We start from the raw sequence: 26,990 nt of genomic DNA, 5'->3' as shown, positions 1-26,990 counted from the left end.
GGAGGGCGGCGAATGGCGGCGGCTCCGACGCGGAAGAAGCTGGGAGAGGCCTCCGCTCCCTGCGCCATGCTCTGAGCCCGGTGCCGGCCGGGATGGCGGGCGGCGGAGCCCCGCGGGGGACGCGGCGCTGAGCGGCGGCTCGGCCGTGGTGAGGCGGCAGTGGGAAAGACGCGGGGCCGGGCGGAGCGGGGCCGCAGTGCCGAGTCACGGCCGGGCCGGTTCTCTTGAACGCGGACGAGAGCCGGGTGGGAAGCGGGGAACGATCCCCGGGGAATGTCCCCAGTGACAAGGACGCGGAGGGGAAGATGGTCACGGGGCAGCGCTGGGTGAGGGCGGTCGGCGCGTTCGTTTCAAGGCTCTTATCCCGGGTGTTGCCCTCCCGCCAGGGAGCCCGAGCTCGTAGCGCGGGTCGGTGCTGGTTCCGTGTCCGGGGATCTCGGTGCTGTGCCGCACAGGCCTGTGCGCGCACGGCCGGCCGGGGAGTGCTGGCACATTTCACCGTGCGAGGTTTTATCTAGGAACACCTGAAACTGCCCGTGCGTGGATAGTCCTGACCCTCACCATGCTTGTTCAAACCCTGCAGTATTTTCATACCGTGTTGCACAGCCGGCGGGACTTTCAGCAATGCAGCTCTTCTGCGGTTTTTTTCTCCCACAAACTGCTTGTTTTGAAATTGGTGGGGATGGAGAACTGATTCTGAACACACCTACAACCCCGCTCCTAGTCAACCACTTGCTTGCAAATGCTGTCCTTTGTTTAATGCATGACGATGGAGAGACATGCCTGTAAAATTGAGGGTGCTAATGGAACTCGTGGCAAAGAGTACACAACTTTAAGTCACATATAGACAATGATGTGACTCAAATTAAAATTCATATAATCTTTTAAAAAGTATTTTTTTAACCGTTTCCAGTTTTAACTTAAGTCACGGGGCAGTTGTTAAAAGATTATTTAAGCAGATAATCAGATGAAAAAGAGGTGGAGTTTTGGTTTTTTTTAGAAAAAAGCTGAGTTTATTTGACCTTTTCTGCAGCCCCTTTTTTCTTTGTGAATCATGACACTCTTCTCTATTAACGTATGGGAAATTTAAAGACGATTTTGTGGAAAATCCAAGTGTTTTTTACAGTCCAGAAATTAACAAATTTCTGTCTGTCTGCCTGAATGAAATGTTGGGGCTGTAGTCATGTGAATGCCTTACTGACACCTGCTTTGTGTGAGTGCATTAGTCTGGTAGCCCAGATAGCAATTTCTATTCTTTTTTTAGATTCTGCTTGCAATTGTACAGTGCTTGTAATTGATTCTATTTCAGTTCCTCTGATAAGTGATTTATTTTCTTCTAGGTGTTATTTTCAGCATACTTCCCTAAACTGTTTGAAAGCTTCAACCTCTGAATGCATTAGAAATTGGACTTGATGATCTTGGAGATCTTTTGCAACCTTAATAATTCTGTGGTCCCTTAGTAGAGGACAGGGCAGCACCATGTAAAGCAAATGAGCTTTCCATGGTTTTGTACTGATGGTCCCTGTTTGCATTTGAACACAAAAATCTTAGTGTTCCTTGGTCAAACATATGTCTTGCATTTAGTGCTACTGTGTGGAGCCTAGTCTGCAAAATCAGAGAGTACTGCTATTTTTATTTATTTATTTTTTTATTAGAGTGGTGTTAGCACAGCATTTTATTTTTACTTCTAATTGGAAGATAGAAAACTTGTTTCCCTAAATATTGATCAATTATCAGTTAAATGTTTAGTCAATCTGAAATTTTTCTTCATTGCAAAATAGTTATATTGACAGGTTCAGTCACTAAAGTATCAGTCAGTACTTAGACTGACTAGTGTGTCTTATGAAAACAAAGCCATGCAAATTGCTTTTTTCACTAATCTCAGAGGTTGTTTCTCTGATAGTGCAATCAGATAATTTCTTTGGTTGGTTTTCTTGGGCACCTTGTGGTTATTTTGTTTCTTTAGATAGCTTTCTCACTGTACAGAGATAAAGCAGCTCTTTGTTGTCTGTTTATAAATCCTTACTATTTCCCCCAAGCTGTAAGGGCCAGTGTGTAATAATAAAGTAAACAGAAAAACCCAAACCAACCAGCCAAGCAGAACCCCTCCCCTAAACCTGAAACCAACCTAAAAGAAATCCCCACAACACAGTATGCAGACGTGGATATTAAAATGGCTGAAGGGACTGTTTGTGTTGTTGCTTTGCCTCTTGTTCTTCTCTGTTTATGAGTTCTGAAATGTAAGTTAGCCTATTTCATTGTTTTAAGATGGAAGTGTTAAGGGCAGTTCTATCAGTACTAAAGGCTGTAGTCTACTAATACATGTCTGTGGAGTGAAGTCTTTCTTTATGATTCTTAGCAGCATAATTTTTCCAAGCAGGGCAAGCTTCAGAAACCAAACACTGAGGTTTTTCTGCCAAGTGAAATGTGCTGGTAAAACCTCAATAAGAACTAGTAGATTATTCCCTGATGGAAAGGCAAAAGTTTACCACTGAGCTGGCCATTGATATATTGCTGGTGATGGCAGCTTTTGTACTTGCAGGTGAGTTGTGAATTCAGCTTGAGGTGGGAGATGCTGTTGCCAGATACTTTTTTTGGTATATTAAGGCTCTCAGTTCTGTCCCTGACTGACTCTGATAATCCCTTTCATAGTCTGTCAACTCTTTCGGTGACAGGTTTTCTTCAGATTAGGATTATGATCTTCAAAAATACAAAGTAAGGCTGCTTGGTTTTTCAGGTGTTTCAATTGAAATATCCAAAATGTCTAAAAATGTAGCTTTTAAAAATCTGTTTGATGTCTACCTGACATATACTCGAAGAACAAGAAAAAAAAGTCTCTAGTATTCTAGAAATGTCTGAGGTACCAGACAGGAAGTCCAGAAGCATGGTGGCTGTCTTTATTAGTAATGTTTGAAGAACAGGCTCTCCTTTTTTAATTCTTAAAAAAAAATTCTGGCGCTAAAGCTATTTGTAAGTATGTAAATACAATAGGTGATTAAAAGACAGCATCAATTTGTCAAGGACAAATAGTTGAAGTAATCTAATGTATTTCAGTAATGACTGATAGACCTATTGTATACAAGAGGATCAGTTTATAATCTTATATACTGCTTAGGAGGACTTTGGTCCTGTTCCTTAAGATGTTTTTGCTTGGGAAAGAAAGCTGGGAAGAGCCACTGTTGTGGCAAAGGAGGCCATTCCCTTGTGTTTTAATGGTTTTTCAGAGTTTCCCTTATGAAGTAGTATGATGATTAAAACTATAAAAGGCACAAAACTATGAGAGATTTCAAGTCTTTCTAAGAGTGGTAGTGTAAATCAAAATACCTTAGAGATTTGGAAACTTGGGGTGGGGCAGGAATGGGTACAGCTGAGTGGAGTTTTCTGCATGTGTTAAGCTGGAGCAATCAACCATAGAAATGGTGAAGTAGTATTGTGTTTCCAGGAGAGAGAGAATTTGGAGGCCTTAATAAAGCTGAATTTGGGAAGGAAACATCCTATTATCCTATTTATGCTTTTTAGTAAGGCATGTGAAGCAGTGTTTACCCTCTGTTCAGTCCTCTGCAGGAATTTGCTAGGAGACTGGGGGAATCCTTCAGAGATATGCTTTGCTCTTTCTAGCACTTCTTTAAGAATATAATATTGTAATGTCTTTGTTAACTTTGATGCTGTATTAGAGCTCTAAGAAAGTGTGGGGTTTTGAATTCTCTGCTGTTTCATTTCGTAACTTGAGATTTCTGTACCAGGCAGAGTAGTTAGTTCATTTGTAATGTAGATGTCATGAGTGCAGTTACTCTTAGTTTGGCAGGGTAATTTAATACTGTTGGTAGTAGGGAGTCTGTCATATAAAGGGAATTAAGCCTGAACTGAGCCCTTTATGATGCGTGCAGAGTTAGTAGCTGGGTAAAATTAAAAACTTAACTGATTTTTTCTGTCTGAAAAGAAGCAGGAAAATCCTAAGCTAAAACAAGAGCGTGTCCTTGTATTTTATTGGTTAAGTAGCACTTTCCATGCCAGTGTTTCAGCTTTTAATCTTATTTGTATTAATCTGTAGTTACCTGGTTGTTCAGAAACTGAGTGTGCGAATAAATACTTCTCTATTCATGATGAGGGTTCTTGTTACTTTGTCATTGCTTTAATAAGAGCATCTTTTAAGCCTTTGAAGGTTGTAGAGTACAAGAGAGCTCTTCTGAAGTAGTTATTTCAGGACAACATTTTTTTGGTGATTGTGGAATTTCAGCCAGCTGATGCAAGGTAGCTGTATGCCAGTAGTGAGATGGCTGTCTAAATAAAGTGATGAAACAGGATGATAGGTAAGGAGCTTACCTTTCTTTGAGCTAACGACCAGGTTCAGTGGCAAATGCTGCTTTCCACAGGAAGGCATACCTTTATAGCCTGCAGTAATGTGTTTTAAAGCCTGATACCAGTAGCACAGCTCTCTGATAGGTCTGCGCTGTTGGGTTGAACTTACTTCACCAGAAGAGCTCCTCTCAAGCACTGCATTACTCACTTTTTGGATTTTCTTCCATTTCATCTTTCTATGTGGAGAGCTGGTCTTAAATGGTTTCTATCTAAAAATTCTAAACGGTATTTTGAAAATATACATTAATTCAAAACAACTCTCTTATTAGTCTCGGTCTTATAAAAAAACAGTCCTTTCTTTTAAAATTAAAATTGGAATCAGCGAAGAACATAAAGATGTAGTTTACTGATAACTGCAAAGTCACTTTTGTCTTTGAAAGTGAGTTAAGTTGTGGTAGGAATCAATTCCCTCTTTATCTTAGCATATTCAGTACATTTTTATAATGCTTCTGGAAGTACCCTAATGATAGTAGCCGAGTGCAGCATTGTGCACAAAAACTTGTTACCTTCTGTTTTGGTTGAAGCTTTTTAGGTGTGACTGTAATAAAACTTTGTGACTAATGTATACTGTATAATTTTTTTGTTTACTTAACAAAAGGTGTGGCTGTAATGGACATGAAAAGCTACATGCCAGATAGCAGTGCCTTATTAAAGCTGATACATAATTGTTCTGTTATTTTTGCTTCTGTGGAATTTGTTGCTATAGTTAAATACAAAATGATTTCTGAGGAAACAAGAATGGTACAATAGAACGGTCAAGGACTTGCTCCAAATAAGTGATTGAGAAATGGGTGAGCTATCCTGAGTTTTTAATACCCAAATGATCTAGCTAAAGTAAAGTACAGGCAGATAGTAAAGGAATGGTTTGTCCTAACAGAAGTGTTGATAGTGTGATAAAAATGTTCGATGAAGGGCAGAAAAGAAAAAGTGTGTGCATCTTTGACTAGAAACAGGAAGGTGAGTTATTTTCAGAATATGGAATGCTCTGTGAAACAGCCAATACGGAGTAAACAGACTGCTCTTACTGTTTGAAATTCAAATGTGAAAGTAGAAAATTGGGAGAAACAAATTCTGTTGGGGGGGAAAAAAAAGCCACAGAATAATTGTTCATCTGTGTCCTCAAGATGGTAATGGCATCACAAACTTTAGAGTTTTTTTAGTGTAAATAGGAGAGTTGTCACTGCTTAGTGCCCTCAAGTGTAAGAGATCTGCTTAAGCAGGTTACTGAGAAATTAGTAAAAGAAACATTTCACTTTACCAAGTTCTAAAGAGATTTATAAGTGAGTAGAGGGGAATTTCAGTAATAGCATTTCTTTTAAATCTCAAAAAAAGTGAAAGTACTGAAAGTCTTAACAGCAAAGCCATAGCAAAAACTCTTTCATTTAAATCAAATCAGCTAAATGTTAATCTTGATGGAGAGGCAAGTCAGACTGGCCACAGTAATAACCTTTATTTTTTTAATAATGCATACATGCCTGTGGGAAAATGATGCTTTTTAAAAAGGTCTGAAGCTATTTAAATAAAAATATAAAAAGTCAGTGAAATATTTTGTAATGGATTTGTGCAGCTCACTGTCCTCTTGCATAATAGTTTGCCTGTATGGACTTTCTTACAGCAGTCCTAGCTGTAGGAGAGTAGCTAAGCTCAGAAGGACGAGCAAGGCAAAAATACATCATGGCAAACTATACCAAATGAATTGAGACCTTTGTTTCTCTGATTAGCACAGGAGGAGTAGGAAGGTGATTTTAAATTTTTGAAATTTCAAACCTAAAAGAGGTGCATTACAAGTAGACTAACACATACTTTACAGTCTTTTTATGCTCTATTAACTCTCATGTACAGACTTTAAATACATATTTGAGTTAAGTTCTATTAAAAAAGTTGTTCATTAGCTACCCAGAAACATTTAATTTAAACATTTAACCCTTTGTAAAAATCAGTCAATTACTTCTAAAAGGAGAAAAAAAAATGCAGAGTAGATTTTCATCTTGAAATTTGTACTGGACCTAATGTTGGATTAGTAGGTTGTTACAGACAGAGGTTTGCCTCCTGGATTTGTTGTATATCAAGATGATGAACAGGGATTGTCCTAATACATTGTTGGAAATGATAGCATTGGGATTACATATTTGATTTTGTCAGAGGATTTCAGGGCACCTTGCTGAAAATATTTGGTTTTTTTCTGATAAGAATCCTGATCACATAATGTATGAAAAGTTTGTTAATACATTTTAGAGTGTCCATTTACCAACTCTTATATATAAATATCTTCCAGAGATTTTAATGTAATTAAATGTCTTTTTGTCTTGCAGTTGAGATCTGCTTTTCCGTGTGAGTGTGCTGTGGCTGGAGACAACATTTAACAATGAGTGGTGCAGCACTGGGCCTCGAGATAGTGTTTGTCTTTTTCCTGGCCTTATTCCTACTTCACCGGTATGGAGACTTCAAGAAACAGCATAGGCTGGTGATTGTGGCAACATTATTGGCATGGTATCTCTGCTTTCTGATTGTATTCATACTGCCTCTGGATGTCAGTACGGTAAGAAATGTGCAGGACTTCCTGCTTAATTGCATCAAATGTATATGGCATTTTTCTAAACTAATGACGCAAAAGACCGTATCTTAGAAACACCAAAGAAATCTTCCGCGTAGTATCTTAATAAACTAAACATAACAATATCTTGGTTTATAATTCATTTTACTTTTTGTTAGTCTCATCAGATAACAAATCTATTTCAAACATTTTGAAATTTCATTATTTGTTTATAACATTTTTTTCTATCTATTTAGGCAGCATAAGGACACTTTCAATGTTTCACTTACTTGACTGCTGATTGCATGTTGATTTGAATGTTTATTGGTATAATTAATTCCAAATGTAAACCTCAAGTACAGGAAATGTCTTAAAATAGGACTTTCTGCATTTAAATAAGTATTATACCTGTTTGGTCACTGATATAAAATAAATTGTATTTTAGACTATTTATAATCGATGCAAACTTGCGGTTAACTCCAGTCCTGCAGAAGGTAATGGCTCTTACGTTACTCTTGCTCCAAGGTATGAGCTATATGTTTTTTCCTTTAGATTGTATTTCATGGTTTTCTTTTTTTAATTAATAGGACCACATTGTGTTTTTAACACTTGATAAATAAGTGTTGTCTGTGTGATGCAAAATTTGAGGTTTGTAAATATACAGGACAGTGAGGGAAAAGGTGATGAAAGGTGGATCTTTATCTGCTGGGAGTAATTACATTGTAGTTACGTAGTAGTTCTTGATTACCTAACTATGTGTGTCACTAGATTTCCTTTTCTTTTTTTTTTGTTAAAGCAGTAGGACTAAGCTTTTTGAGCAATCCTGGTTAGGAGGGGAGACTTTGATGAATGCTTATCCTTTACAGTCTTAATGACTTTAAACCTGAAAATCTAATTTTATACCTTTAATTTATACAGTATGATATGAATGAAATTAGCTGCTTGTGTTATATGTCAGGAGCATATCTACTTGCTTCTTGTAATCGCATATGTATGGTAATTGCAGTTATCTGAAATGTACTGTAGTCCACCAAAGTAATGGTAGTCCACTAGTTGTGTCCTGTCAGGAAGAAAGTAATCCCTAAGCATGGAGAGGTAGACTAACGTGGGCTCTTTCTGTGGTTGCACATCCATTAGCCTACACTGGCTGTTACCGTATGTTATTGGTGTGTGCAGTGTAGTTATCTGTAAGATGATCAGAGCCTTTCAGATGTCAGCTGATATGTCTGTGCAAAGTATTGCCAGTTTGTCCCAAAGGAGGGCCTGGAAGAATGGTGAAATGTGAATGTGACTTAGTCACACAGTATCGCACGCTATATTTAAGACCACCCAGCAGATGTTAGTCAAATCTATTAAATTATATACACAATTTGAAAACTATTCAGTAACCTTTCAATATACCTATAGCTTCAGACAAACTTTTTTTCATAGAATCACAGGGTGGTTTGGGTTAGAAGGGACCTTAAAGATCAGCCAGTTCCAATCCTCTTCCAGGTGCAGGGACACCTTCCACTGGACCAGATTTCCCAAAGCCCCATCCAGCCTGACCTTGAACACTGCCAGGGATGGGGCATCCACAACTTCTCTGGGCAACCTGTGCCAGTGCCTCACCTCCCTCACAATGAAGATTTTCTTCCTAATCTCTAGTTTATACCTGCTCTCTCTTGGTTGGAAACTGTTGCCCCTTGTCCTGTCACTCTGCCCATATAAAAAGTCCGTTTCCCTCCCTTTTCTAAGAACTTTTCAGGTACTGGCAGGCACCTCCTGGTGCCTTATCCAGGTTGAACAACCCCTCCTCATTCAGCCTGTATTCATAGGAGAGGTGCTGAAACCTTTAGTCATACTACCTGTCATTTATCTTAATTTGATAGTTTTGAAAATATTTAGGTTGTACACATAAAAACTTACAACTCAGGCTTAACTAGTTTGACCCTGGAAAACACCAATTATTTCTCATTAGGTAATCCTATCTAAGTTGACTTTATTGCCCCTTGACTCACCCTTGCTTCATTACGCAGACAGGTGTGTGGTGAAAACCCAAACTGCCTTAGTGTAGATGGACACCTTGTCCATTGTTCTTTTTTTTCCTAAAAGGACTCCTATGACTTTTCTAGTCTTCTGAAGTGAGCACTACCTGTCAGAAGAATATGGGCTTATTGAATCAAAATTTATGTAAGACCGAGTTTTTTCAGCTGGGCAGCAGAAGAAACAACTAATGCATTCTTTGTATGACTAAGTCCTCTAGATGGTGATGTGCCTAGATATTTTTTAAAAACGTGTTGCACTAACTAAAGTTTAATGCTTCTCTGTCTAAACAAGCAACAATTTTCTTTCTGTGCATGAAATAATTACTACTGAAAACCAGAAACTGTAACCTTAAAATGCTTTATTGAGTAGTCCTCTTCAGTCTGAGCTTCTGGGGTTTTTTTTTGTTTCTCTAAGAAAGATGTGCTGTCATCAAATACATTATTTGTGGTTAGGAAAATGATAAATATTTCCAAGTGATCATTCAGTTTATTTACTTGGGAGGTGGTTAATTGTTGACTATGTACTCAAATAGTATTGTACTACTTGTATGTTCATTTCAAAGAGCTTTCTAGAGAGGAACTTATAGAAGATGCAGTTTATACATATGGCTCCACAACTAACAATAGTCTTCTTTACATTGTAACAGCAAGCAAAAATGTTTCAAGCCCTGGAGTTATATTCCTGATGGAATTATGCCAATTTTCTGGCGTGTCGTATATTGGACATCTCAGTTTTTAACATGGTAAGTAAGGAAAAAGAATACGGCAAAGACTATGATACAGTTTTTAAGTGGACCATCTTAACAGATGTACTATTCTTTAAAACTATGCATCACTATGGCAAAGAGCTTTCAAATTGTATCCTATTTGCTAGTAATGAAATTTCTGTAATAATTACTGTACTCATTTAGGCATTTTCTTTTTTTCTTCTGTGGAAGCAAATTTCAGTTGGAAGCCATTTACTCTTGGTACATTTTTGTTGTTGAAACTAAGCAATTAACACATGTAGTGTTTATGGCTATATTGTCTGAAAAAAATGGGGTTTGGGCAACTAGATACCAAAATAATTCCATTAATAATTTGGGTGATTTTTGAGTAATATTGTAAATTAGTTGGTTTTATTTGATATATTGTATAAAGCTTTAGCTATAGCAACAAAAAAAAAATCTATGGGGTTTTGGGTTATCTGTGCTTTGTGTGGTTTCTGGATCAACCTGTTATGAAATTATTTTTGTAGTTACTCAAGGATATCAGGGTTGGTGGTTCATTCTTATTTATCACAGATTTTTCATAGCAAAGCTAACTGTATTGTTTTTATCTGCAGCTTGTTTAAGGTTTGCCATCAGACAGGTACATCTAGAGTAAAAACATCTAAGTAGCTAATTTCTTAGAAGCTTGAGAGTCTTAAACTTTAACACCCCTGCCTCAGTAACCTGACACTGCTAAAGTACTTTTTTGGGGGGATTGGTGGTTTGGGTGTTTGGGAGATTTTTTTGGTGGGGGTTGGTGGGATTTTTGTTTTCTTTTTTTGATTGGCTGATGTGATTTTGTTTTGTTTCCTTTTATCCTAGGATTCTGCTACCTTTCATGCAGTCATATGCTAGATCAGGAGGGTTCTCTATCACTGGAAAGATTAAAACTGCTTTGATTGAAAATGCCATCTATTATGGCACTTACTTGCTGATTTTTGGAGCATTTCTGATATATGTGGCTGTAAACCCAAACTTCAATTTACAATGGTAAGAATACTGTTATAAACACTTCCATGAGTTCTTCCAGAATTGTCACAGATGATTTCCTCTGTGGATGAAATGGATCTCCCTGAAAAAAATAGTTTAAGCTATAATATTTTGCTAGGCAGTTAGAAAATGATTTTAACTTTCTATCTGAAAGGGGCTTTTTTGAGTATTTATAGAAATTTGGTTTTTGGTTTTCTGATTTTTTAAGTACAGCAGAGGAATCCTCTTGTATTTACAATGGTGCTTTTTTCTCCATGCAAACATTTGCAAAGTTAGTGCAGAAAGTTTCAGGTTTTTTAGAACAACATATTTTTAAAAAAATCAATATTTTGTGTAGAGCATGTGAATACTGTAAAGGTGAAAAGGAGAGTTAAAATAATTGACATCTGTAAATTGGTTATAGTCCTCCATACTAGATGGAATACAAATGTGAATACAATATTCTGAATACAAACCCTGGGTTCTGAGGCTGTTTCTTACAGTGACTACCATTATGCTATTCTGACATCACTTTTGGTAAGTTTGCTAAGTTCATGATGGTTCCTAATGGAACATACTCCTCTAGGAGAACAAACAAACAAATTCTTACCTTCCTTTCATAGTGGGCAGAACATGAGAGATAAAGGCAAATTGTGGCGGCTTTAAATATGGCCAAGCAGCTGACTGGCTCCAGGCAAAAAATTTAGGTGATACCACATCCATTCCTGTGAACTTGAAAGCCATATTGGTACTTACTGATAGTTCAAGGCTGGTTTCTTTCAGTCAGGACAGGAGGATGTTGTTTGGGTTTTTTATACTGTTTTGTTTCCTTAGGAACCAGCTTCAGACTATTGGAATAGCTGCTGCAAACACATGGGGTCTGTTCCTTCTTGTGTTGCTTTTGGGTTATGGTTTGGTGGAAATCCCTCGTTCTCACTGGAATGGGGCCAAGAGGGGTTATCTGCTCATGAAGACTTATTTCAAAGCTGCCAAACTGATGACTGAAAAAGCAGATGCAGAAGAGAATTTAGAGGATATAATGGAGGTAAGTTAACTAGGTTTCCTTGTGAAAAAAAAGTGAAGGCTGCTGTTAGTTGTGTCTGAAATCACTGGGGTTGGACACCTGTAGTATGATCATGAGCTTACTGTAAAATACCTGTAAACTAAGAAAACCATCATAGTGTGCCACTTGATAACACTTCATCCTGTGCAAAAGTCAAAACAGAAATAGTCGTTGGTGTGACGAACTTAAAAGTAATAGCAACTTGATAACCATAATTGCTTGTGTATATTCTATTATTGACCCCTTTGGAGCAGTTCTTGTCATTTAAAAATAACATTTCAGAGTGAGCTTGAACAGTCAGTGTACGGATGTTTCACCAGTGTTCAAATTATATACTTCTTTTATGCTCTGCTTACAGTGTATTTTTGGAATCTTGAGAAGATTTACCAAATTCTGGGGCCATGCTTACATGCTTTTTGAGAAGAGAATATATAGATAATTGTTTTTTCAAAGTTTCTTTTAAGACTCTATTATCAAATGTCACTGAGCAAAAGGTTCTAACGTAGCTCAGGAACAGAATGGAAATCTAGCCCTCTGAATAGCTGGGGATACCATGGCTTGGACTAATATGTGTAAGCTGCTGTAGGGTAGGGTGAAAATCTGTGTTGTGTCAGTACAAATCAGTAATAGAATCTTCATTCATCTGTAATAGCATTTTGAAGAAACTGCTAAAACAGTTAAAAATGTGTAAGTGGGACATAACTACGAAACTTACTAGAAAATGAGAAATGATGACCTTTTTTTACCAGGATAGCACTTAAAACAGAGTATTTCCCCTGGAAGGGACCAACAGTGTTCCATCTGGTGCAGCTGCCTGACCGCGTCAGAGCAAAAGTGAGCAAAAGTTGAAGCAAATTACTAAGAGCATTGTTCAAATGCCTGAAGAGGGACATGCTGATCTCTTTCCCCTGCTAGCCAGTTACAAGATGCATGGGGGTGGTTCAGAGCTGCATCCAGAGAGGTCCAGACTGGAAGTAATTCCTTACCACAAGAGTGGTGGATGGTCTCACACTGGAACAGGCTTCCTAAAGATGTGGTCAGTGTCCTGAGTCAGTCAGTGGGATTTACTCTTTATCTCCTTTTTATCTATAACTTAAACAAGAAAGTCTTTTCTATTTCCATTTTTTTTGGCCTTCATGCATAGAAACCAATCAATCTTCCACACATTTGTATAGTTGTGTTGCACATTGCAGTTCTTTTTTTAGAAAAAGTACATGTGATCTTTACATTTGAAGTACATTTGCACTTACCTTTTATGAGATATTTAGTAAAGCTATGGTTTTTAGGAAGCTATTTTTTTTAAGCTTTGATGGCTGTATTTTTCAGCGGGGGGAACTGCAACTCTTACTAACCAATAAAAATACAGTTTATGAAAAAAACAGTATATGAGAAATTTATTTAATTGAGCATAGTTAAACTACTCTGTTATTTTTTCTCTCAACAGGAAGTCCGTAAAGTAAGTGAGAGTATCAAATATAACCACCCCTTGAGGAAATGTGTTGATACAATACTGAAAAAGGTAACCAATTGCTCATCTTCAACTATAATTATCCAGTTGAGAGAGGTGCTTCCTGCGCATACAGAATACTTGTACATAGTTTCTTTTGATTTTAATATAAAATCTGGAGTTGACATATTCTGAGTTTCTGTTGAGACTCTGAGTTGAAACTCTTTGTGAAATACTGTCTTTTGATGTACAGAATTACCAGATGTATTTTGACATAGTGTTGTAGAAAGAGAGAAGAATGTATGCGTAGAGTGAGCTTTTCAGTTGCATGAAATACCCCAAAACTTCTACAAATAATTAGCAAAGACTGCTTGCTACTCTTGCATCTCCTAGTTAATTTTACCTTTTCCTTCCAGTGCCCTACTGAGTACCAGGAAAGAATGGGTAGGAACATGGATGATTATGAAGATTTTGATGAAAGACAGAACAGTTATCCCAGTGAAAAAAGTTTGGCCAAACTTCACAAGCAGGTATATTAATAGATGGGAGAATGCCTCACTTACGCTAATGTAGTGAAAGTAAATGCTGGTCTAAGATTTTGAATGCAGTTCATCTAGATTGTTGAGTATAGTGGATTTAAGCTACTTAATAAAAACTTTTCATGGTGAAAGAAATCAGAGACATCTAATATCCCAAGTGATCAAAGTTCCGGATGTGTAAAAAGTGTTCTTCTTGTGTTTTATCTTGATAGTGTTTTAGCTGTCTGTAAGTAAGCCTTGTAGTCGTTGATTGACAGTGCATTCTGAAAAAGAAATTATAGTAAAAGCTTAATATTTACTGAGATGCAAAAATAAAATGGCAGGTTGAGAAAAGTAGGATTTAACTGCTATAGGTGGTTTGTGATGAAAGAGCTGCAAAACTCAGTAATCATGTATGTAGTACTTCTATGATTTATGTATTTAGAGAACTAACTGTCGGCTTTTTTGAACATAACAGCCTTTGCAGTCCTACAGTGCTCACATTTTTAAGGAATTTTGCAAGGATTTTCTGCCATTTTTTGAAACAAGTACCTTGTTTCAACCTAATTTCTTGCAATTTATTGTAGGTCATCTATTCAGTGCAGAGACATCGTCGTACACAGGTCCAGTGGCAAATTCTTTTAGAGCAAGCATTTTACCTGGAAGACGTAGCAAAAAATGAAAGCAGTGCTACTCGACAGTTTGTTCATACCTTTCATTCCCAGGAACCGGAAAATAAAATTATTCAGTATTTCTACACACCAACGGTTGGTAAGTGCTGTAATGCAGATTTTGGGTATGTTAAGCTACAATTGATACCATTCTGTAACAAGAACCAATTGTTTCATGTAAAAAGTTCAGCTCTAGCAGAGGGAAACAAGTCTGCAATGTTGATGCATTTATGCAATGGAATAGCTGTCAGATACTAATTCATGCTCTTGGCCATAAGCCTCAATTTTATTTACGAATTCAGTAGCAGTTATGTGTTGCAATAAAGCAACAGCAAACTTTGAAGCCTTTTGTAAGGGAGTTCTGTTTCTGGTTGTGTAATTTTCATTAACCTGTTCCGGGTATGTGCGTGTTTGTTTTTTCCAGAGTGGTACTGGGAATGCCTTCTCCGACCGTGGTTTTACAGAGTGCTTGCAGTTGTGCTGGCCACGTTCTCTGTAATTGTTGTGTGGTCAGAGTGCACATTTTTCAGCACAAAACCAGTTCTGTCCCTATTTGCGGTTTTCATACAGCTGGCAGAAAAGACATACAATTATATATACATAGAGGTAAGTTGGAGATAATCACTTGAAAAAAATATTTTCAGATCAATGGTTATGATAACAGTAGTAGATAAAATAGATTGTAAAATAAATCTCTAAATGATCTGTGAACTTTCAGAAGGTCTCTAGATATATGGTACCAAACTTTGTTTCTGTGGAGGAAATCTGCCTTTTGTCACTTGTTAAAACTCTCAGGTGAAAGCATGACCCAGCTGGCCTGAATATCATGTGTAGAGTAATTTCTGAAACATTAACTTGGAGCATAGGTGTTAATTAGACTTTCTATCTAATCAGCCATGTGTGCGACCTCGGTTTCCTAAACAGGAATTTACAAATAACCAGGAATCCAGTCACAAATTTATGTGTGCACAAATTTATCAGTAAAGATACCAAGCTGAAAAATTCCAGTATATACCTAGGAAAGGTTGATTTGAAAATGCCTTTTTTTGTGGGAAGAAATGCCAGATCAGTCATAGTAATTATTGAGGCAATTTTATTTACATTAACGAGAAGTAGTAGAATGTCAGCTGTGTTAGCTTATGTGTAGGATGTTATAATTATCATTTCCAGTTTAAATTGTTCTGAAAAACTCCCAAAACTCAACTCAGAGCTAGTGGTGGTCTCACATCTCAAAATGAAAAACTAAGGCTGGAGATGGTCTCTGCATATGACAGACTATCTGCTGAACACATTAAAACCTTTAATAGAGTTCTACATTTAAACAACTTAACAGCACTTTTTTTTCCCCTAGATGGCCTGTTTTCTTACCATCTTTTTCCTAAGTATCTGTGTTTACTCTACTGTCTTCAGGATCCGTGTATTTAACTATTATTACTTAGCTTCACATCATCAGACAGATGCATACAGTCTCCTTTTCAGTGGCATGTGAGTATTTGGTATATGTTTTTCAGGTGTCCTATCAAATACTGAATTGAAAATATCCATGAAACTTCCATTTACGTTCTTTAATTTGTAATTTATAGATATAATTCCTAATGAGTTCTACATCATTCTTCTATAATAGATCTAGTTATGATTTTGTTGGTAATGTTAGAAACTGTTTTAAATGCTATTGCCTCTTGCATTTGTGCAGGTTATTTTGCCGTCTTACTCCACCATTGTGCTTGAACTTTCTTGGCTTGACCCATATGGATGCAACAATCTCTCACAAAAACACTCAACCAACTGCTTACACATCTGTAAGTAAGAAAATGTGGGTTTGAGCTTTCAATATAGTTTGGAGAACAGGCAGAGTATTTTTAAATACATCTTCTAGTAAGATTCAGATATTCAAATCTTTTCAGTCCTTTCAACAGGGTAAAAATACTTGGTTATAGGCAAGGAGTTTGGTAATGATTCCTAGAAGTCATCAATGGCTTTTTTTTCCTATTTATCTTAAGAAAGTGAAGTATTATACTTTAGAGTTCAGAGTGTTCTCCATCTCCTAATATCTATTCCTGTTAGTTTTAGCTTTCACTGGCTTTAGTATGTAGCATGTCCCTACAGATTGGGAGCAATCCTAACTTCCTACTGAAAACCAGGGAGTTTCGTTTTGTTGAAGAACTGGTTTCTGTGGCAAGTTACATCTCTTGTCTGTGTTAGTAACTAAATTCTTCGTGTTGTCTAGAGACTCTTTTCACAGCAGATTAAAAAAAATCCATCAGATTTGCCTTTGTTCTGGAGTAGGTGAGACTACAAAATCTAGCATTTTAGAAACCTCAGAGTGCTGGAGGTGACCTTTACATCTGTTTATTCTCAAGCAGATCTGTGATGATATTGCCTTTGTTTTAGTTGCTTTAGTTAAAGGATAGTGTATTTTAGGTGAAAAAGCACAATCTTCATGGATTTACATAGAATATAGCTAATTAAAGCTTGTTCTTGTTGATTTGTTTCCTAGATAATGGGATCCATGAGAGTGCTGTCCTTCATTGCAGATGGATTCTATATATATTACCCAATGCTTGTTGTCATTCTCTGTATTGCTACATACTTCAGGTAAGTGATTTGCAAGATAGCTCCTCCATGCTTCTTTATATTAATATAATTAGTTTCATCTAATTCAGGGAGATACGGTACTCCTTTTCCAGCAGTTGAGTTGTATCATTCTAATAAAAATGCAAAACCTAAATCCATAGATTTCTATTTGTATAGGTGGAATGTGTATATTTTAGAAATACAGATTGTATTAATTCATAACCGAATTAATTGAAACTTCATTCCTAGATTTTAAAGGGTGATCTGTTCAAACTTTGGAGCCTGGGGACATTTATATTCTGCTTTTGAGATTAAAATTACCATGGTAAAGCTGTTTTCAGCAAAGTTTTCTAATAAATTAAGAAGCACTAGGAGCACTTTTAGGTACTGAACTTTCTTTCTAACAGACTAATATCAAGTTTCTGATGTTACCAGACTTCTGGTTTAAGTCATTTGTTCCTGTTTCCCTAAGCCAGAGTTTGTTGGAGGCTGGAAGGATAATCACAGAAAACACTGTTACATTCTTTCTTTATAATTTCAGAATACCTGCTTTTGAACATTCTAAGGGATAATTTTAGTCTGATCTTGCTGAACTACATTTATGTTATTATCTTCAATTTTGCATTACGATTCAGTCAGAAGCAATCTCTGTGTTTTTAGTCAATTAAAATGTAGTGAAATGCCTTGGATGTCCATTAATATTGTATGTGCATCTATAGATAGTAAGACGACAAGTATCTAGTAAGTTTTCCCTGCTTATCTTTAGGTTAAATGACAAAACTGGTGGTGGAGCTAAAAAACCAAACAAAACAAAATAAACAACAAACAGGAAAGTCAATGATAAGAAAAGAGAAATTTGTGCGACCTCTTGGCCACAACAATTATCCTGGCCCTTGAATGCCCAGTGAAAAGAACGAATAGAAATTAAAGGAGAGAGGATTGCTTTAATGACCTCTGCTAATTAAGATACATGCAAAAGCAAAAGTTGAATTAAAATCTGTTGAGGAAAGCTGAGTCTCCCGTGTTTAATCCAGCAGTCTTAAGGTAGTATAATGAAAAAATATATCAATAATCCAATTTGGAGGAAGAAAAACAGCACAGAAACAGCCATTGTATTTTCTGGTGCTAAGCTGAAAAGATGAAAGTGGTTTCATGCTATGTAGTTACAGGACTGGCCTTAAAAGGTGGAGCAAACTTGCTATCTGCTGCTTCCAATGGCTATCCAAAAGGGCAGCCGGCATCCCTACAGCTTCAAAGTATGCAGTACACATTCTCCTCAGTGAAACTCTGAGGTGAAAGTGGATTTCCTATGTTATTACTGTTTAAAACTACAGAAATTATAATAAGCAGAATTTTTATAATAATTGTCTTCTGGCAGAGAAGATTTGATTACATATTATAGGTACAAATTCTGTTATTTCTGAGAATATTTAAAGCAAGCACCTGATGTTAAAAGCATTTAAAGCAAATGTAATTTGCATTACTCTCAGACTATGTGCATTTTAATCTCTCTGTTTGAATAGGGTTATTCCATCACTTCCAGTTGTATTTAAGAATGTGTTACTGTTCTGGGTCACCTAGGTCACCTTACTGTTCTGGGTCACCAGTTATTGTTCTGAGTTATGAATTTTCTGTTTTCTCAGCTGGTATAATAGTTTGTCTTTTCTTCCATGTTTTTCCTTTTTACTTGGATTGTTCAAATAGTTCTGAACAGTTTGTTTTGCATTTTTTTCTGAAATGTATCTAAACTACTAATTGTAAATTAACAAAGGAAATTGCTTCTTCTTTTACCAGTTTAGGAACTCGTTGTTTGAATCTTTTGGGATTCCAGCAGTTCATGGGTGATAGTGAAATGACCTCTGATTTGATTGATGAAGGAAAAGAGCTAATCAGAAGAGGTAAATTAGGTCCTCTGTCATAGTGTCTCAAAATCATACTACCACAGAGTCATCAAGGTTGGAAAAGATCTCTAAGATAGAGTCCAACCCTTAACCCAGCACTGACAAGTTCACCACTTAACCATGTCTGCAAATGCTACACCTACACATCTTTTCAGTATCTCTGAGGATAGTGACTCCAAACTTCCCTACGCAGCCCATTCAAATGTCTGACAACCCTTTTAGTGAAGAATTTTTTCCTAATGTCCAAACTTCCCTAGCACAACTTCAGGCCATTTCCTTTGTCTTGCTGTTTGTTACTTGGATGGAGAGACCATCTCTAACCTCGTTACACCCTCCTTTCAGGGAGTTGTCAAGTGATCAGGTCTTCCCTGAGCTTCCTCTTCTCCAGGCTAAACACCCCATCTCCTTCATCTGTTCCTCACCAGACTCATGCTCTAGACCATTCCCCAGCTCTACTGCCCTTCTCTGGACTCACTCCCGTCTTTCCTGAATTGAGGGCCCAGAACTGGACACAAGATTTGTGATGTGGCCTCACCGGTGCCCAGCACAGAGGGTAGTACCAGTCACTGCCCTGCTCCTGCTGGCCACACTCCCACTGATACAAGCCAGGTGCCATTGGCTTGGCACCTGGGCATACCCTGGCTTGTGTTCAGCCACTGTCAACCAGAACTCCCAAGTCCTTTTCCAGCAGGCTGCTTTCCAACTGCGCTGCCCCAAGACTTTAGCATTGAGGGGGGTTGTTGTGACCCTATTGAAAATTTAAAGTAAAGTGGTTTGGTGAGCGTTTCCACCAGCTCCCTCTCTGCTTTTGGGTCTATCTGTCTGACCCCACAGGCATGTGTTTATCAAGCAGTGCAGCAGGTCACTGATCACATCCCCTTGGATTTTTTCTGTTCCCCATCCCTGCCTTCCAGCTCAGGGAACCTGGTACCCAGACAACAACTGGTCTCAGTCTTAAAGACTGAGGAAAAGAAGGCACTAAGTATCTCAATCTTTTCCTCATCTTATAATATGTTTTTTGATAACATTTGTCTGAAATGTTGCAGAATAAAAAAGACATACTGTCTTTCAGTATTTTGAAAGCTGGACTGAGGAAGTTCACAGCACAAGCTGCAATAAACTTAGAGCGCTGTGTACTTACAGCACTTCACTATGGGAAGTCCACTGATGGACTTCATTGACATCTTAAACAAAGTACCAGTTTTATTCATCCAGCATCTGAATTTTAGCTATTTTTTAATATTTTACAGTGTGTTACTGATCAAATAATACCTTAGCAGGTGCTTGTGTAATCTGCCATAAAGGATGGTTAACATTTAAATTGTCTTTATCATCAACAAACTTACCTTGCTTTTGTGTGTTGATTTAGCTGCACAAATTCAGTTGTTTCCTTCAGTCTTTTTTGCTTTGTCGACTGGCTATGTTTCATTAGAGAAAACATGTTTGTTTATGTAGAATTGGAATTATCTGCTTATTTGGAAAGCTTTTTATTTTACATTAATTTTTATTGAAACTGTTTCGTCGAAGTTTCTAAAAGCCATTCCAATTTTTGAGTAAATGTTTAGAAATTCACACAGCGTTCTATTATGGAATACTTTTATTCCCATAGTTGATGAAAAACAAAACCTGGATTTACTTAGAGTAGTAGTATTTTTTTTTATTTTTTTTTTGGAGAAACATCAAAGTTTCATTCCCTTAAATAAGAGGTTATGATGACATTGATACTGTAATGTTAAACTTCCAACTTTATCAGATATGGACACAAAGTATTTGGGTCACAGGTTGGGCCCCACAGAACTTCATGAAGATTTTGATTCAAAAATGCAGAAATTTTTTCTTAATTTCATACTTTCCCAGTTATTTCTAAGCTGGCTGGTATCCAAGTGTTCTGCTATGATCCAAGATACCATCATGGCAAAATAATTTTGATGGGAAACTCCGTAATGATAGACAGACTTTTTGTTTTGTTTTTGTAAGCATTTCATTTAATTGTAAGAATCATGTATTTCAGTAAGAATCTTCGTTAGTTACCATTAATTAACTTCAGATTTTTGTTATTTATTTTTAAAAAAATTGCTAATGTTTTTTCTTATATGGAGCTGAGGCAAAGATTTTTTTTTTTTATTTTTAGAGAAAAGAAAACGACAGCGGCAGGAAGAAGGTGAAAACAGAAGAAGGGTATGAGATTTGTTTAGCAAATTATAATATACTGCGATATCTGATAGGATTTGCCACGTATATTTAATTCAGAATGATCTATTTCACAAAAAATGAGTCTCAAATAAAGGATGGAATGAGTTTTATCTTGCTGAATAGTCTTCTGAATGGGGGTTAATTATAGAATAGAATATAGAATAGAAATACAGAATACTATAGAATATAGAAGGTTAGAGGACAATTTTAATGGCACTGCTTGGAATAACACTATTGTTATTCAGTATGCTGTCGTGTATGCCAGTAAGTATAAGAAGCATTAAAAAGAGTCCTGATTCCTGGGATACAGAATAATCTGAAATGGCTTTTTTCCAGTCTCTTATACTGCTCTGCTTGAAATGACTGCAGTTGCAGGGTTGTCATACTGAAATATGGACTCCTCCCAAATTTGTCATTTTGTGTGCTCATTGGAAAGTCACTGGCACAGGTTCTATTTTATTTTTTGCCAGAGGAGGAAATTACATTTAAGACAGAATTAATAGTTTCCAGTGAATAACAAACAGAATGTTTGATTCAAGTCATGTTTTCTGCACATATTGTATTGAAAGATTTGTGAAGCTTTAGTTTTTCACTAGTTTATAACAAAATCTAGTACAGAAAGTCACAGTAAAAGATAGATGGGCGAAAGGATGCATGCAAGATAGTACTGGGACTAAAATTAGTTTGTTTTCCAAGCTGAGGTATAATTTAATCCCAGATGACAGCCAGTACTGTAGAGACCTTTCTTTTGATCCTTTCCCTCTATCTCATAATTTTAAAACTTGAACTTGTTGGGAAGAAAAATAGCAAGTGTGTGATACAATTAATATACAGTGAAGAAATAAGGTGACACCAAGCTACAAATTTTTCTGTGCTATGTGCATCTCGTTATTTTTCCATTTTGCCACTAGATGGAAGTAGTGATCAATAAAAGCAGCAGTTCCCACCATAACTTAGAGCAGTTGGCTGAACTTTGAGAGCAGATTTGAGGTGTAATTTGTTTTCTAAAACTCTTTTTCTTAAGAACAGTTATGATAAGTGCTTTAGTGAAGGAACACACTTTGAGTGTAAAATGGAACAAAAAAGTCTTCCTCTATTAAGATACTGAGCAGTTGTTGTGTTCCTTTTTCCTCCCAGCTTACATTTTTCTTCATGGTCTTTTTTTCCAGGAATGGAAGGAGCGGTATGGAAATAGAGATGATTCTACCAGAAGCAGAGCTGTCCACACAGACCAGAAAGAATCCAGCTTTTCAGAGACCAATGCCAATAGACGTAAGCTTTGTGGGTTGGAGGGGAAGTTTGTTTTGTTTTGTTTCAATACCTTGTCTGCACAGCACTGGTTGTTAGTTTCAAATGTTTTTCTTTTTGTCATAGATGCTCTGCTGATAATGTTCAGCTCTGTGGCTCAATGCCACCTTGCCATTTAAGGCACTCAAAAGAGTACTGTATTTCTTTCCATCTCCAGCTCCAGTTGGGATCGAAGATTCTGGGTGCTCTTCAGACCTATTGCTTGGTCTTATGGAATATATAATGATTGCCATTAGAGTAGCAGTTGTCAACAAAGAAACTTCATGATACATCTTGATGTTGGGTGTTGTAAATCTTAAAATTTACCTCTTCTGCAAATTAACTATCTCAGACTGGAATAATGAAGCAATCAGATGACCAACGAATGTAACATCACATAAGTGTATATACTTTAATTTAGTAATGTCTATTAGCAAAATAATTTTTTGTGGATGCTTTAAACTTACAAAAAGTTTGTCAGAATGTAGATGTTTTTTTCTGTATTTTTTGTGCTCTTGTAAGCTAACAACAAGTAAGAAGAAACTAAAGAAAAAGGAGGAAATAGGGGAGGAGGAGGGAAGCTTTGAATATGCATTTAAAAAAAGTAGATTTCTCCCTCCTCTGTACAAAGTTGAAAACACAGATTTTTAGTGGTAGACTAACTGAATCTACATTTTAATGCTCATCATGTGATTATGTAGCACTCTAAAACAAACCATAGGTACTGACCTAGTGAAGGTCACAGAGTGAGCTGCAAAACAACAGTTTCATTAATTTATGACACTGATTTTTTTAAAAAAAACAAACAAGAGCAAACAAAAAGCCCTCCAAACAGTTTAGTTAAAGCAGGAACCTGGAAGGATGAATGGGTAATTTAAAAGTAATGCTTGCCTGTAGTTAGTAATTTTTCTTGATTCTTTGCAAGGTAGATCACAACCATTTTGAGGGGCAAAAGTTGTGGTTGCATTTCTGTAGAGATACAAAATTCAGATACTACAGATTTGAGAAAGTTTGGTTTAATATTAAATCTACTCTAAATTATAGCATTTTTGCTTTGAATGAGATTGATTTGTTATTCTTATGGCTTTTTAAAATTTGATGTCTCCATACATTCCAGGCTGTTCACAGAGCAAATAAGTGTCTTTCATTCCTTTTACTTATTCAGCACTATCAAAGTATACCCGTTCAAATGGTAGGACTGAAAGAGATCGAATAGAACTCCTCCAGGACGCAGAACCTTTGGATTTTAATGCAGACTCTGTTAATGATGACCCCCTTGAATCGGACTCAGGAAGGTGAGGAATATTCTCTGTAATTTCCAGTTAAAAGTTTCTAATGTTTTCTGTTTTCTGACCTGTGACAGCCGTGTCAAATAGTTTCATAACAGGAGTTTTGTAAATGAAGTTTATAATTTTATCTTTTTTCCTTTCTTCCTTTTCCCCTATGATAAGGAAATAATTTAAAAACCTATTAAAACATGAAGGTGTTCCAGATTTTTTAGAAATGCCAGAGTAAGATTTGAGCAGGATATGATGTCATATATGGCATAATTTGGAAAATGTTGCGTATAAAACTGGTGAATGACCTGCTTGTTAAGGAAACATCCCTCTGTGACCACTTGTGGTCACACTTGTGCCACCCTAGACTTTAACTGCTGGGACTGAAGCCCGTTCACCACAGGCAGCTCCAGCGACCCAAGGGGTCCCCCTTTCACAGCCTACTTGACCCAGTGTCGCAGTCAGAAAAGTCTCCTTTTCCAGCTCAACCACAGGTTTCCTGTGGTTGCATGTGTGCAGTGACAGCATAACAGCTTGAATTGGTGCCTCCAGAGAGGAAACCCAAACAAAAGAATCCCTGAGCTTTTACACCCTCACAGTCTGTGTGCGCTGTTATCCAGGCTCTTCCAGATGAGCCCTTGACTCCTGCATGGTCTCCAGGTGTCCAGTTCCCCAGCTGGGCCAAAGGTCCCTGTGCCCCTCCTTAGTTGTTCATGGCACCTTGCCTGGGGCTCCGATTTCCTGCCTTCCACAGCACAACCTGCAGCTGCACACTGAGCTGCCAGGTCTAAGTGTATGCCTCAGCAGACAGATGTACAATATAAGGTTTTCCCTAATTTCCTACAAAGCTCATCTGGAGAAAGCTCACTTGATTTCCCAGTATAAAATCCATGATGAAAAGGCTGCAGGAAAGAAAACTGAATGTTACAGGATCTGCTGCAGGAATACAGCTGGGTATCAGATCTTGGAACTACTAAAGTAAATTAAAATCCAAACTTCCTGAACAGAGAGTACCAGACTGCACTGTGTAGCTCTGTCTGTAGAAGAGAATTTTGTGAATCTGTGGTTGTGACTGCAACACCAAATTACCTCAATTAGAGAGTACCTTGTGTATCTGCTAAGCTCTGCTCATATTTAAGAAACAAGCAATACATTGTATGGGCTTTTTTTGTGGGGGGTGGTTATGGTGTAGAACCACTAAATGACAAATAATGTAAAATCCACATAAAAAAACTTACCATTCATTGTTTTTTTAGCTAAGACTAGCTTGCCCAATCAAAAAGAGTCACAAAAAGTCATTGTTTTAGTGGACTTCGAACTGTAATGTCAATAAAAAAATGCCATCTCAGAAACAGGCAAAGAATACTGTTAAATGGGACTGCTGGGTTTCACAGGTAGATTCAGGCAACTGGTTTAGTCTCATGTCACCACATTTGAAAAGTTGGGGCTTTTTAAGCACAAAAGTTTAAAGAGGAACTAGCCTAGAATTTCTGTCAGCAGTTGGCTTCTGTGTAGTGTGAAAGGGATTGCCTTACTAAAAACAGGAGTATGCATATGTAATTATTCTGGAGCAAATACAGAATAAAAATACATAATGAAAATTTCAAGCACATTTCTCCAGGCATCTACATACTTTGCAAAGTGGAACATTCTAAACTTCTTCTTTAAAAAGAAAACCAGGAGCTTCAAAGCTTACTTGAGCTTTGCCTAGTAACCTTCATTTCATTTCATGGAAGTAATAAATCAGGAGCAATTGCATGTGGAATTTCAATTAATTTAGAAGTAGTTTATGTAACATTGGTTTTTATAACTAGAGCTCCTGCAGTAAATAGAAAATTCTTGGACAGTAAGGGCAGTTAGGACACCCGGTTCTGGCTTTGTGTTCGTTCAGATTTTAGTAAATATTATAGCAAGGAGCTACATTGTGCTTATTTGTGCTTTTAAAATGTTTCTAAAATACATTTAAACAACAATTTGCTCAGACATTTGTTTTTTCCCACTAAGCAGGCAGACATTTGTTTTCATTATCTTTGATATTGTATTTCTTCTAAGAATACCCCATGAGGTATACTGTTAACACCCAAGTTATTTTATGGGTGCCATTGTTAGTTTGGTTTTATTATGTTTTGGGGTTTTGTTCATTTGTTAAGTTGTTGGTGTGGTAGGGATTTTTTAAAAAAAGTCCTGTTCAACCAAAACATCCAACTTTTTTCCTTTGTTTTAGGAAACATAGTTCTTTAAGACTCTTAGTATTCATATAACTGTTTCTCTTGGTCACACAAGGTTTAATTTCATGACTGTCCCTCAAATGCTCATGGAAACTAATTCAGTAGAACATCAAAGCCTGTAATTCACTAGAGTTAAGAAGTGAGATTGCAGTGAGAGTTGATTTCATAGGTCTTTATTTTTCTATTTCCTGTGACACTTCTTCACTTTCACAATTGATTCTGCAGGTACCAGCCTGGTGGAAGATACCTGTCGATGTCTCGAAGCAAAATATTTGACGATGTCTAAGCTCCTCAAAGCTAAAGAAAATTCAGTGGAAATCTAGCTCCTACTCATTGCTTGGAAAATACTGTATTTGTGATATATCACTGAAATATCAAAGACTCTTTAAAAAAAAACATGAAGGAACAACTCATTTGGAAATGCACGTGTATGATAACTTCATCACCTGTGATAGGAATATGCTTCTGCTACTGTAAATACTGTTGTGCATCAGTGTGGGCTTTTGTGTCATGACCAAAAGGAGAAAACTATTTGAAGTTAATAGATGGTAAACTCGTAAATATATCTAGGACTCAACATGAACAGTAACACTCTTAAGTTTGGGGAAGAGATTTGTTTGGAATTTTTTATTTTAAGCAATGCTGTGAGAGCGTATTGATGCATCCAAAGTGCGGTTTTATCAATTACTATAATAAACACTTGCTATAATTTTTCTGTTTGGGCTTTATGCCTAGTCCAAAGTCTGCTGAAGAAAAATAAGGCTTCTTTTGCCTTCAGTGGAATTTGAATCTCACCCTGTATAAGGAGAAATCAGAAAATACAAGTTCCAGTATTTAGAGGGCTTCAAAGGAGATGGTGACTCCCTTTTTTGCAAAGAATTACATGGAAAATACAAGATTTCATGGGCACAAGTTACCCCTGGTGAGATTCCAGTTGGACACAATTGGAAATTTTTGTACAATTAGAACAATCAACCATTGAAATAATGTCTCCAGAGAAGTGGTAGATTCCCCCAACACTGAACACTTAAAAGTTTGGCTGGGCAAGGTGCTAGGTTATCTTGTCTACACTATGGTTTTGCTAAGAAAAGGTGGACCATAAAATCATAGTCACAGAATGGCTTGGGTTGGAAAGAACCTTAAAGATCATCTAATCTCAATTCCTTTGCTGTGGGCAGGAACACCTTCTAGAGC

At 37.0% G+C, this 26,990-nt stretch overlaps 1 protein-coding gene across 4 annotated transcripts; it reads left to right on the top strand.

The window, feature by feature from the left end:
* The first annotated feature begins 28 nt into the window (after window positions 1–28).
* LMBRD2 (LMBR1 domain containing 2) lies at window positions 29–26,509 on the top strand. Of its 4 annotated transcripts, none has more exons than XM_015653593.2 (18): window positions 35–148; window positions 6,672–6,898; window positions 7,338–7,417; window positions 9,567–9,662; window positions 10,491–10,658; window positions 11,472–11,682; window positions 13,145–13,219; window positions 13,564–13,677; window positions 14,253–14,436; window positions 14,761–14,942; window positions 15,688–15,821; window positions 16,030–16,135; window positions 16,834–16,931; window positions 18,705–18,808; window positions 20,943–20,989; window positions 22,174–22,276; window positions 23,457–23,586; window positions 26,022–26,509. In XM_015653593.2, exons 2-18 carry the CDS (start codon window positions 6,725–6,727, stop codon window positions 26,080–26,082), a joined length of 2,067 nt encoding a protein of 688 aa, XP_015509079.1. In that variant the 5' UTR covers window positions 35–148; window positions 6,672–6,724; the 3' UTR covers window positions 26,083–26,509. The 4 variants fall into 4 exon arrangements, with proteins under 4 accessions (XP_033376328.1, XP_015509079.1, XP_033376327.1 ...); XM_033520436.1 differs by lacking the exon at window positions 35–148 and adding an exon at window positions 2,524–2,542; XM_033520437.1 differs by lacking the exons at window positions 23,457–23,586; window positions 26,022–26,509 and adding an exon at window positions 22,470–23,440 and having other exon boundaries at window positions 29–148.
* Window positions 26,510–26,990: the final 481 nt, after the last annotated feature.

This window comes from Parus major, chromosome Z (genome assembly GCF_001522545.3).
Source record: "Parus major isolate Abel chromosome Z, Parus_major1.1, whole genome shotgun sequence".
In the NCBI taxonomy this organism is placed as follows: domain Eukaryota; kingdom Metazoa; phylum Chordata; class Aves; order Passeriformes; family Paridae; genus Parus; species Parus major.
Note: the sequence above shows the minus strand (reverse complement) of the source record. Positions and strands in the feature narration are given on the sequence as shown.